Source organism: Necator americanus, chromosome IV, assembly GCF_031761385.1.
Source record: "Necator americanus strain Aroian chromosome IV, whole genome shotgun sequence".
In the NCBI taxonomy this organism is placed as follows: Eukaryota; Metazoa; Nematoda; class Chromadorea; order Rhabditida; family Ancylostomatidae; genus Necator; species Necator americanus.
In genome coordinates, this window is record NC_087374.1 from 21541519 (window position 1) to 21554496 (window position 12978).

The 12978-nt window shown below is 38.7% G+C and overlaps 3 protein-coding genes across 4 annotated transcripts; all 3 read right to left on the minus strand.

Moving 5' to 3' along the window:
• Positions 1-185: 185 nt before the first annotated feature.
• RB195_002226 (uncharacterized protein) lies at positions 186-3478 on the minus strand (the record flags this gene model as incomplete). The annotated part of the gene is made up of 10 exons (XM_064199387.1): positions 186-329; positions 1511-1654; positions 1717-1803; positions 1891-2055; positions 2232-2369; positions 2421-2469; positions 2573-2712; positions 2820-2920; positions 3029-3173; positions 3296-3478. The coding sequence occupies 10 exons, from the start codon at positions 3476-3478 to the stop codon at positions 186-188; spliced, it is 1296 nt and encodes a 431-aa protein (XP_064055268.1).
• A 556-nt stretch (positions 3479-4034) lies between these two features.
• On the minus strand, positions 4035-10732 carry RB195_002227 (uncharacterized protein; the record flags this gene model as incomplete). 2 transcript variants are annotated; one of them, XM_064199388.1, is made up of 13 exons in its annotated part: positions 4035-4247; positions 4300-4420; positions 4479-4612; positions 4768-4889; positions 6341-6419; positions 6494-6601; positions 6678-6798; positions 6855-6934; positions 7154-7330; positions 7407-7543; positions 8164-8336; positions 8435-8570; positions 10633-10732. In XM_064199388.1, the coding sequence occupies 13 exons, from the start codon at positions 10730-10732 to the stop codon at positions 4035-4037; spliced, it is 1701 nt and encodes a 566-aa protein (XP_064055269.1). The 2 variants fall into 2 exon arrangements, with proteins under 2 accessions (XP_064055269.1, XP_013308240.2); XM_013452786.2 differs by lacking the exon at positions 10633-10732 and having other exon boundaries at positions 8435-8565.
• Positions 10733-11087: 355 nt separating this feature from the next.
• Positions 11088-12959, minus strand: RB195_002228 (uncharacterized protein; the record flags this gene model as incomplete). Its single annotated transcript, XM_013452787.2, has 7 exons — positions 11088-11183; positions 11331-11420; positions 11537-11644; positions 11896-12018; positions 12084-12230; positions 12779-12856; positions 12912-12959. The coding sequence occupies 7 exons, from the start codon at positions 12957-12959 to the stop codon at positions 11088-11090; spliced, it is 690 nt and encodes a 229-aa protein (XP_013308241.1).
• Between the last annotated feature and the right edge of the window lie 19 nt (positions 12960-12978).

A 12978-nucleotide genomic window follows, 5' to 3' on the forward strand; every position in this document is an offset into this window, starting at 1 on the left:
ACTGCACAACTTTGCACAAGCTATCGTAAACTTCCTCGGCATAATATTTTATAATTTTCTCAAGCGATATATATATATATATATATATATATATATATATATTAAACACCAAACAATTACTAAAATATCAACAACAAAATCAACAGCAACCAAATTCAACAATAATCAAAGAAGGTAAAGAAAGTCTAGCCAGTTTCTTCTTTAGCTCTCCTCTTCCTGGTGAAACTCTTCTTTCTCTTCTCAGCATTCTTGGATTCTGCATGGCCATTATCACGCAAAATTTTTTGTCTCCTCTCTTTTAATGCAGCTTTTCGGAGATGTTTATAATTCTGAAATAAACGCTGCAGCTTGCCGAGCCTTCATATCCAGTGAACTGTATTACATAAAATAAGCAGGAAGATTCAGAAAAATAATACTTTTAAAGCAAATAAACTGAGAAATGCAAAGTGTAAGCAAAGGATCAAGCAACAAGAAGAAAAGTCGTCTGCAAGCAGCTTGAAATGTACGCAACGCTGATTTGATAATTTCTGTTGTTCAAAGTATGGATTTCGGTCATTCATTAATACCCTATAACAGTAAGACTCTGCTCTTGACCAAAGCTGAGTGGATACTAAAATTCCAAGTAGAATAAGAAGGACACTATCTACAAAAAATACAAACCCTCATCATACAAGATTATTTTGTTAGGATGGCTACTTGTTTTTTTTTTTTACACAGGCATGCCATTTACAATTTCATTGTTTCTCAATCATACATTGTTGATCACCCACAGATGTATTCATGAGGAATGTCTATCACAGTGTTCTATCTTTCTGAGAGTTACAATTCCCTAGGACCGGAAGTTGAGGAGGTGAGACTCAAAGAACAACTCAACAGCGGATTTCAGATAAGTGAAAGATTGAAAAGTTTTTGCTTCAGGAAACGGTTAAGGGTCCGGAAGAAGCATTATGGAGGGGGGATTGCCAACTCAACGCTTCAAGTTGGTGGCAGGTGCCGAAACGACATGCAGTTGCGCGTTGTCGTGGAGTAGGTGAGTCGCAGCACGTTTCGGTTGCTTTTCTCGGGTTCCGGCGGCCAATTCACGAAAACTTTATCGTCGACCATTGCCATTGTCGGCCATTGCCTTGCCTTGCGGGTCAGGCGCACAGATGTTCTGTGCGCGGAAAGTCGTCTGAAGAGAAGTTTCCCACGACGAAGAGGCGGGGCCAGTTGTTGACAGTAGCGTGGGCAGCGCTCCCTTGTCCAGCGCCTTGCTGATGTGGCGACCCCCTGACGTATCGCATGAGGTTACTTCCACTCAAAGAAGCTCACTCGTAGCTGATTTCAATCCATTTGCATTACAACGGTGGCACAACAGAGAAAAAAGCGTGTCCTAGCTTTCAATTTTTCCAAAGTATGAAAAAATAGGTAACCAAGCAAAAAGGTTCTCTGACTCCAAACCCGGTCGAAGAAAAAATAACAGAATAGAAAAATGTAAAGTTCTAAGTTCTAGATTAATTAGAACACTAACTTTTATAAATATATCGCGGTGATTCGCCCAACGTGGAACGATCTTTTCTAGCGGTTGTGTCCTTTTGAAATTACTGACTAGACTTTGCAGGTATGGTTCATTGCCAATGACAAAGAATTTCGATGTTGAAACACCGGCAAAAGGCTAAATAAATTTGCATTTCAAGAATACATGAGGAAGAGATCTACAATGAAAGGTTTCCTCACAGGTTTACGACATGGTGCCGCAATTTTTGCAATAACACCATCATCTTCATTTTCGTCGTAATCATTCCTGAGTATTGCCTTCAGTTTCTGCAAAGGTGCAGCCGGAATTACTTTTAGTTCAGAAGAGCATATTAGATAGTAAGATCGGTATATCTGCGTTTAAAAGAATACCACCTTATTCGATACAATATCCACACCCTTTTCTTCGCCAATAAGGTTAGGCTTAGGTTCAGTGCTCGGTGCTGCTCTCCCCATCATTGCCAAAAACGAGAAGTTGGCGTCACCATCATTGCTACCAGAGTCGGTTGCACCAAACTGTCCGGCTAACCTTGCTTTCAACTGAACAAAAGTAAAGAATTCTTAGAATGAGGTACTTTTCAGTGATAAGATGCCATTGTTTTTTTTTCACCTCCAAGTCCTCCAAATCTCCAAAAATGTATAGAATGTGAAGAACAGAAGGTTGTTGCGATATCGTTAGCTGAGAAGCTTATAACTCAAGGCAATAAAAAACTGACCTCCTCCGCGAAATTTGCTTGCATTTCGTAGTGGAAGCCATTGACCTTCTTCTTTTCATTTTTGTTAATCAGCTTAGATGCAGTCGTTTCGCTGAGCTCATCTTCATCTACTTCATCTTTCTTACAACTTGTATCCGCCTGAAAATCAGTGCATGACAGCGGTAGTAAAAACGGAAGTAAAGTTCTTACTTCTTCCTCTTGCAACCATCTGACATGTTCTTCATTAAAAGGATCAAACCTAAAAAATGAATTTCAAACAAACAACGTAGCAAGATAAATTTGAGGATAAAGTTGAAACATACTCCAAGGAAGTATTGAAGAATATCTTATCACAAATTCACCTCGTAAAAGGACGAACAGCTGCTTGCCCAGTTTTCGTTTCCTTCATCGATGACTTTAATGTTTTTTTCTGTGGTTTCACCGTACTACCTAGTACTTTTGACAAAAGCTCGAGATTCTTCAATCGCTCTTGGGTGGCCTCCTAAAATGGTCTACAAAATTATTCATAAAATAGCAATTCAATAGCAGAGTATTATGCGTAAAATGTAATCTACTGTACGGTAGTAAAAGTAATACGATGTTACTAACATTTTCGTCATCATCATCACTTCCGCTGGATTCGAACTTTTCATCAAGCTGAAATCGCGAGTCCGAGTTAAACTTTGCTTCCAGTTTCATGAGCTTCTCACCTAAAACAATGATTCCATTAGCTGTTGCAGGAAAAAAGAGTCCAACGAAAAAGATGATCCAAGTAAGACCAAATCCTGCCATATCGCAGCAAAAACAAAGATATATACCTTTCTTTCCCTCATGCCGATTAGTAATCTTGAACTGATCTTTGTCATCATCACTGTGTTCTGAAGAGCTTTCTTCAAAAAGTTTTGGACACTTCGTGGCAGTCGTTATGACAGAGACATTCTGAGAGCTCGTAGATGGATTCTCCTAGATAAAACTTGAAGAAATACACTTAAGTAGAGGAGTAATATACGATTACCAAGGAACAATCTATAGTGGCATGAACGGAAAAATTGTGAAAAAGTCGAATCAATGCCAAATTCACGTACCTCATTCTCATCGCTGTCCTCGAACACAACCCTCTTGCTCTTCTGGTCCACTTTTCTTAAAGCTTGTGACAAAACGTCTTGCCTCTGCTTCTCGAGCTGCTTTTTCGCACGGATGCTTTCAAGACGCTGAGCCTCAGAGCGAGCCCTTTTCTGCGCCTTCTTTTCGTCTTCTTCTAAGCTCATTTTCTAAAATAATGGATGAACTCAAGCATGCAAAACGCCACAAACATCAAAAATATGCTCCCTGATATTGCAGGAGAAAATAAACTTATCAAAGTCAGTCACAAACACAATTCATCGGGACATATATGATGCAAAATTCTAAACAGCAACAGAGATGGCAAAACTGAAGAAAATTAAAGACGTTAATCGATGTGTAATCAGCAATTAAAATAATGACGTAACAATTGTCGGCGTACCAGTAATCAAGATTTTCACTGCAGTGGCAAAAAAACGTGATAACAGCAGAAACAGGACATAACATTGAACAAGAGAGAAACTGGGCAATCAAAACATCCAGGAAAATCAGTCCACAGTAAATTTTAAACAGGTAAGAGTTAAGATGACTTCAGCAAAAACTTCTGAAGCAAAATAAATTGAAAATTTTGTGACAATTAGTGGAACAATTACACACAATGTTACGTAGAAACTGAGAGGAGGAAAAAACGAAAAAACAGAAAGAGGGAGTTCAAATGGAAAGAGATGCTAGAAAATCATTCAAAAGGATTTCATCTATGAGCTAAGCATCAACAGCAGTAGTCATTAATTGTAAATCTTCCAGATTTGAGTTCAACACTGCTACGAGACTTTCTAAGCCATCTTGGCACCTATCTAGATACTTCTTCAAATTCAAAGCATCCGCTTCATCAATGAAATTAGCTTCCTTCGATAGCGACGATCGCAGTGCTGCATCATCAGTGCGAAGCGTTTCCGATATTTCAGCAATACGTTCCTGAGGAAATTCATGAATAACTACAGCAAATTTTAGTGGATATTCAAAACACCTTGATCTGATATGGAGCGTTTAGTCGTGCATTAATTGACTCCAAAGCCGATTGCATGCTTTCCTCAGTGGCATCAATTCCTTGCGTGAAACGTTGAGATAACATCTGCATAGACAGCACTCTGAAAAAGGTAAAGAGAGAAAATATCAAGAAGCATCAGGAATTTGTGGTTCCCGTACCTAAGCAATCTGTGGGAAAGGCGCTGTTGTATTACTTTCTGTTGTGCCAGTTGAACGGATGCCGCCGTTACACTTGTTTCAAGTCTAGCTATACGTGATTTCATTGCTTCTACGACTGCGTTCTCCACTTGAACCTACACATGACATGTTGATTAGAAAAGCAAAGCTGTCGACCAACTACAACTCGATTAACCATGACAAAGCATAAGAAAGGACAACTCTGGCAGAAAACTGGAGAATTCAGTTAAAAATTCAAAAATATCGGATAAGAGGGCTGTCAACAACCTACATTCTCGATCTGCGCCTTCTGCCTTGCCCTCAGTTGCTCGAAGCCCCGAATTGGATATGGAAGTAATTTTTCAGGATCCGGATTCTCTCGCACAGCCTGTGCCCACAATGATGCATCAAATCCTGTGTAAGAAAAGATACATAGCATTTCAAATGGATACTTTGAGTAAAAAGTGAGGTTTTAGTTTGTTGGAATTGAACAGCAATAGAAAAAGAAATATAAAAAGGAAAGCTACGACTGTGATCAAAAGTAGAAGACATTTAAATCCAAAACTCCGGGTTTATTCAAATGCAATTTTATTCATATGTTGGCGCAACCTTTACTAACATCTGTGACAAATTTCAGTTGTTAATGGATTGCACTTGTTGGCAAAAGTTCATTCTTCGATTTTTAACATGAGTGAAAAAGATTCGGCAAAGAAATCAGAAGAATAAGGAATATTATATGAGTGTGATGCGTCGTTTGTGTGAAGCAATACGCCTCAAGAAGCCAGATTTGTGGGAAACAACTCTTGAGTTTTCAACTCGATAATGCTGATATCTCACACGACTTTGGTTGTTCACAACTTTTTCATCAAAAATTCCACTCATTTGTTCTGCAGCCGTCCTATTCACCTAATTTGGTTCAGTTTGACTTCTCAAAACTCGAAAATTATCTCTTGGTCATCATTTTGATTCGATTGAGGAGATAAAAGCGGCATCGAAGAAGGCGCTCAGAGAAGTCTATGGCTTCCGAAGAGGAGTACATTGAAGGAGATGAAGCAATTTTCAAAGAGTAATATGCCGTTTTTGTTTTATTTGAAAAGTCTAACTACTTTTTTTATAACAGGAGTATATAGGTTAATGTCACATAAAGATTTCATGTGTTCACAATAAACTCTTGAAATGCGGTGATGCGATCAACTTAGTGAAATTATAGTGGAATTGTTCGGAAAATTTTCATTGGCAGCCGTCAGAAGCAAATTTTAGGCAGTCATAAAGGCCTTTCATAATGTAACTCATTTAAAAAAAAAACTATGAGGGCCCCTCAAGAAACGAATTTTGTAAAAAGAAGTTCAAGAAACATTGTCCCAAGCATGGGTGAGATGTCTTTCCAAACTTTCCAAACAAAATACAAGTGGGAACAAATTATAACCTTAGTGATCAAAGTGTAGAGTTCCAGAGGATCACAGAGCTGCAATAGATTTAAACACTTTGTGCTCAATTGTGTGAGAAAATGATCTTCCTACAAGCAAGAAACCCGCTTGCGTGGTTGCATAAATTATTCATGAGCCGGAACGCACACGAAAAATCTCTCCGTTAATCCAAACAAAGCAGATAGAGAAAGGAGAACATTTTCCATCATCAGAAAACCGAAAAAAAGCTACTGCACGTAACAGTAACATATGAAGAAAAACCAGCATAACGGTGAAGAGAGGATATGGAGACAGAGGATGATCATTAAGAAGAAAAATCATTTTCTTGGACTTTCTAACTGAATTCTAATTATGATCATGATTACTAAATAGAAAAATGAAGGATTCCTATTTAAAGATCATATCTGAGGAGAGTGAAACAACGACAAGAAAACGAACCAGTGGGAGGATCTTTCAAGTAGAGCTCTTTTTGCTGCTTGTCCATCTTAACACGACACACGATCTTCTCTTTATCCACCTTAATTCCGAGAAGCTATTTCAAAGAGAAATTGACCACAGAACACAGAGAGACTGAATCCACATTTAACCAACTTTGAGTTGAGTTTCCAGCTGCTGTTTCTGAGTAGCTTGGTTGAAGAACTGAGCTAGCTCTTTACTAGAAATGCGACCACGAAACTTTTCAGTGACGTAGACACAAACCTAGACAGAGTAATTCTTAGCAAAACACATTATGATTCATACTGCTCCTGCCAGCAGCACTTTTTCGTTAACATACTTCCGTGAGATTATCTGGGAGCGCCTTTACACTTTCGATGTGTGCATGAATAGTTGGTTTGCTGCCAAGAATGACAAACAAGGTATCCACAAACTTCTGCTTCTGCTCACTTGTCTGATAACTAAATAACCAGGATATTCTACAAAAAAATGAGCATGTCTCTTAAGAAATAATTACTCAGTAAACGATGCCTTCACCACAAGAGCAACAATACCGTCTGAGTCGGCGTATTCTGAAGTTCGATTGTAACCAATAGCCTAAAAATGACCGAGAAAACCTATTCTGTGCCAGAAGCAAACCAAATCCCACTCTAAACAGAATAAATTTAGCGTTAGAAGCAATTTGGAAGTTTGCTGTTGTTAAATTGTGAAATAGTGAAGGTTAAGAAAGAAATATAAGGGAACGGATGGTCAATTTAATGTCTTAACAAAGAGTGTGCATAAAAAGGACCATTAGATGATGCGAAAAAGTCCCACTTTTATGCGATGGAACGGTCCTCCCTGGGTGTACTGCACAGGCTGTTGTCCATCCTTGTAGTAACCACATCCAGTACCCAAAGCAGCGGCAAGCTGATTGAGTTTTGCGACCATTTCATCACGTTCATCACCAAAAAGCTCGACCTTTGTCAACGATCGGACCAATGCATCAGATTCCTGATTTCATAGAGTTATGTAAGAGATTAAGCAGAGACAAGATGATTCTTTTCAGGTTCGGAAACGATGGATGCACTTGTAATATCCCCTGAATAGTCTGCTTTGTTTCAGTGGCCGGTTGTGCTGTAGCAGCAGAGCCGAACAATCCACCACCCAGTGGTTTCGATCCGAAGAGCCCAGTTCCTCCAGTACTTCCGAAACCAGATGTAGCTGCTGAAAAAATTCTATTTCATTGGCAAAAAAAATGAAATGTTAATGAGTTTTACTCGAAATTATTCCAAGTAAAGCGTGGCCAGTGTAGCCAGGACCAAAATTCATACTATTAACACGAACGTTAAACTGTCTTATAAAAGAGTTGGAACGCAAAAGGTAACGTACTTCACAAAGAAGCCCTAGATTTAAAGAACAATTCAAAAGTGATGAATATTTCTTTGAGTGCGGTTCAGCTTAAAGGACATCCAATAGCATCAAACAACAATAAGAATTAGCATTCTCGACCCGAAAGATACAGCGGCAGAATTTCTCAAGGATTTTCGAAAATTAGTTATGAATTCGCGCGCTGCTTTTTTTTAGTTCTCTCGTTTCATCTAAACATTCGTTTCTGAATGAATTAATAATAATAATAATAATAATAATAATGATAGTAATAATAATAATAATAATAATAATAATAATAATAATAATAATAATAATAATAATAATAATAATAATAATAATAACTCAAGAAGATTTCTGGAGAGTCTCCTTTGTCTTGATACCACGAAGAAAATCACAATTTTCCATCCCATTATTTATCTTTCTTTGGAAAGATAGAAAATCTCTTCTTTACTTACGTTTAGAAAACAGTCCTCCAGTCGTCGCTGATCCAAATAAGCCACCCGATGCAGTCGTCGTTGTCGTGGTTTTACTGCCAAAAAGGCCTCCAGACGTTGTTGTAGTTGTACCGAAAAGTGATGTTGTGGTTCCAGACTGTGGTACACTTCCAAAAAGTGGTTTCGATGCAGGCCTGTGTGATATTAATATAAAATAATGGATATAACGCCGTAAAAAGCAATTTGCTCTGATCAAAACGAGAAAGGTCTTTGAAAACGCAAGGAGCCTCACGTGGTGGTAGTGGTGGACCCAAATAAAGAGGATGAAGTTGTTGTGGTTGCAGTAGATCCAAATGTGAAACCAGAGGTAGTAGCCGATGTGGCCGTTGAGCCAAATAAAGGTTTACTTCCAAACAAACTCATCTCCACTGAAAAACATATATAGTCCGTAGCAAATCGTTCATTATTAACTTTAGGCAAAGTTAAGTGAGACGAAAACCGTCGTCTAGAAAGTCGAGAAAAATGGATATGACTGCCAATGGTATGCAGTTCCCCTTTATCGGTTCCTGCATGGTCATGATGCTAGAAGAAATCTAAAGACGCACTTGACGTGCTAGAAGATAGATAAAAGAGCAACAGCAAACAAAACGCAGTAAAAAAAGGGTAGTCAGCAAAAATGACGTAGTTTCAGCAAAAGCATGACGTATAGGTTTTTACACACGTAAAAGTTGTTAAATACAGAAATATATAACATAGAATTTGGTTCCGACCACGTCCTCGACTATTTGAACAATGTTTGTTATAATTATTTTTATAACTTCACAGTTGTTGTAATTATTTTACAACTTCACAGATTATGAAATATTATCAGCGGTTACAAACGTACTTTCTAACAAACATAATAACAGCATCAATATAAAAACGACTCATAATGCAATTCTGTAATGACCAGTATCAATAGCGAATGAAGAGACTTGCGACAAAAATAGTCTCCTTATGAAAGAAGTGTGGGAAGCAAGAATTAAAACGAAGAGGATGCGAGAAAATGTGCAAATAGATGAGCGAGTACAATGAGGAGGGGACAAGACTATTATATCTCTAAGTGGACAAAAAGTCCTTATGTACGACGAAATGACCTCTGAACATTCTACGTCCTTCCCTTAGATACATATGAGAAGGACCTTCCAGAACATTTACAAGATGCCCTCTCGCTAGAAGTCCATTATATATGAGTAAGGGAGCCTTCTAGAACGTTCCAACTATTTATGTGGTTTATATACTGTGTTCTTAACATAATTGTGCTCCCGTTCATATGTTATATATGTAACATAAGTATTTCCCAACTTTCTATCCTTTAACGTCACTTAAGTGGTCGAGGACGTCGCTGTTTCAACCAACATGACTATCTCGCGCTCTAGTGAGAGGATCGCATGGCCCAACTAGACGCGCCGCAGCGCGACCGCACCGCCCCCGAAAAGTATCATGAGTAGCGGGTATGGATACCGGCACTCCTACACACGTGTTGTTAAAACAGAATAGAAGTGGATCTGTGTGTTAGGGCGCAAACACACAGATCCACTTCTATTCTACGGGAAACAGGTGTCAAAAAGGACCCGCCCATGTGGGACTCATCGATCCATCTCTCAATTCGTCTTTCATGTGGAGTTTGCGAACATAGTGCTACATTATTTAAAATGACGTGTGACCAACTTGGTGAGAGGTAAACGGCGAGATCCTGACGATGTAAGATACGGAAATAGAAGCGCACAAAGCTTTCTTTTTTCTTTCAAATCAGTCACATATTCCATGTGATGGGGTCCAAAGTGCAGACAATACGGTGTTTGCTGTCGTCCAACTGATTAGAGTAATCATGGGTTCTGATCAGATTCTGAAACATTGGAGGAAACCATCGAAAGGATGTTTCAGAAACCGTAAATGCATCATTCTCAAAGTGAATTCGCAAAAAAGGTGAAATAGAGTTGGAGCACTCAACACTGCTCTAATTGACTGTACTTGATCTGCACTTGGGACGCAAAAATTTGTCTCTGGAGTACAAAAGTCGTTCCTAACTCTCAAAGGCGAACTGCAGAGATGTCTGGTCAATTTCGGTTTCTTTCAAAGTACACGATATAACCTAGCTATTTAGTTCCAGCATGCTTGTTTCGAGAGTTTGTTGAGATTAAGGTATTAATAACGGTTTCAGTTCTATTTTTCCTTTTTATTTAGTAGCTTTAGCCTATCTGGAGACTGAAAGACTAATGCTTAGATTTTAGACTGACTCAGCTATTCACTTCCGGTAATGTCCTTTCGATTGATGAACTATCATCCTCTCAATAGAAAGATGTGTCAATTAAGAACGGTTTTTCTGCTCTATGGACGTTTCTCCGCTCAAGCAGATGAGTGTTGAATGCCATTCCCAAACTACACCATGCAAAAAAGTTGCTCAGAAACGTTTCAATCCGCTTTGCTGCAACCTGTAAAATTAACAACTTAGCTTTACTTTGAAAAACCAGTAATATGTAGAAAAACATGTCTCATAGTCGCTATTAATTTCCTGACAGCATATGCATCGAATTAAAGAAAGAACCATCCAGTTGGATACAACAACAATATGAACACAATTCTAACTCATTTGAAAAAAAAAACAATAGTAAAACGAGACACAATAATCACATATGCTCAGATGTTATTATTCAATGAAGATCTTGCAAATGGAAACATATAAGATCATTTTGTAAAAACCTCCACGTATAAGCGAATGTTTGGCAGTTCAAGTGGACTAGTTAAACAATCAGACAGTTTGGACATCCTTAACGAACACCGATCTCGGCAACAAAGAGCAGCTTCGATGCAATCAGACTGCATCAAAAAGTCCTCTAACGCTTGACCGAATTCCTGAAGCTTTCTGGTGCGTCAAACCAATGATACGCACATAACATTTTTGCTCAATCATCCTTCTCCACTTGAGGAATAGCCTCTTCGTCATCACTGCTGCTAACCTTGTCGCCGAACAACGTTTGTTCCGATACTGACGCAGAGTCCTAAAACATGCAAGGTGTCGATGCGAATATGTCATTGGCTTGAAAGGAGAGAATGAGAAAAGAAAAGAAGACAGTTAAAAAGAAAGAAGAACATTCTTGGGTGGAAGTAGACATGCAAGCTTGCGCGTTCATCGGCAGATTAAAAACCTTGCGTTTCTCATCGGCTGGAACGATTTCCCAACGGAACGAATCTGCCTCGAGGTCTGCACGGAGTAAACGTTTAAGTTCTCTTTCGACCTGAACTGTGAAAGAAGAACAGTAGGGTAAGATAAAAAAAAAAGAAATGCTCGATAGAGAAAGTTACCAATCTATTGCATGGAAGAAAAAGAACGTAAAGAAGAAGTCTAACTTACTTCTGGGGCCTCCATATATTTCTTTTTCTTTGTCTTACGGAACCGTCGTTGTCTCACACTTTTCATGGGTGGAGTCAACCCGTGAGGATACTGCCACTGCTTCATCTCCTAAAATCACTAGTTAAAAACATGAAAGTTAGCTATAAACTAGTGCTTCGTATGAAATCCCAAAACCGTGCTTACGGTTAAGGACCCAACTATTTCCACGAAAAAAGAAATCACAACGACTTAGACATATGACACATAGCATAAATTTGGATTTAACCTAAAGATTTCATGTGTAGATAAAAGGTAAACTTGAATCAAAGATTAAATGTATGGATTTAAATCAAAATCTCATTAAGGACTAACAAACTTACCTTTTTACTGCCAGGTTTCACTTGAGACTCAGCAGGTGCTACTGATAGATCATGACTGCATACCACAATTTGAGACAAATCAGCAACTTTGTAAGTCGTTTTTTTATCAAGAGTTTTCACTACCTGAACATGCCTAATTATACAAATAACAGTTTAGAACGACTACCAATAAAAAAGATAAAACCGACTTCTACAATGCATGGTAGGTCATAGATTTTAGCACTCATAATGTGTGTTCCGAGGCGGACGTTCGCATGCCTCATATCCGTTGAAGTAAACTGTATAGCTAAATCATCCACCTCTTTGTTCTGGCTCTCCGCAAGCATTGCATCCACCTGAAACACTTCTGGACATCTTAACAAAGTTCCAACATGAAAGAAAGAAATAGGTACAGATGAACACGCGCAAAGCTGTCTTTTAGTTTGATTATCTCAGATATCCACACAGCTCCACTGATGAATTTCGAGCCAATGAACAACTCCCAGCCTATACAATTCCCGTTTCAATATTGAGCACCCACACGGCTCTAACAGTACAAGATGATCACAGTACTCCAGGCTTGTTGATATAGACATACAAAGAAGTTAAGAAAGACTATTCCATATTTTAACCTGAAAAAACTGAATTAGCTTTCGCTTCTGATATGATTAACGTCGAATAAGAAGAAGTATGCCACTTATTTTGCCCGGAATTCGGAAGTACAGCACCACTGTTGGAAACCTCCTTTTATCACGAAAAGAAATTTTTTCAAAAGAAACCAATTTCTCAAAGAGGCAGTACTAAACCCAGCTAATGCAAAAGAAAAGAAAAAGAAGACTTTAAAAAAATCAAAGAGTAAGAGATAAAAGAGGAAAAGAAATAACTACAAGTAAATAACACTAACCCTGCCGGCCACATCGGTTGGGACTCGTAGAATAAGGTGATTTTCCCAGTCTTGTACATCTTCCGTGACCTCACAGATCTGCAATAGTTGATTAGTCAGTCAGAGCACGAACTTGGAAAGAAAGCACTCCAACCTTTTGCGGAACCCGCTTGGCGAGGATTCGGGATGACCCCGCTGACATGCACAGCTTTTCGTCGCAG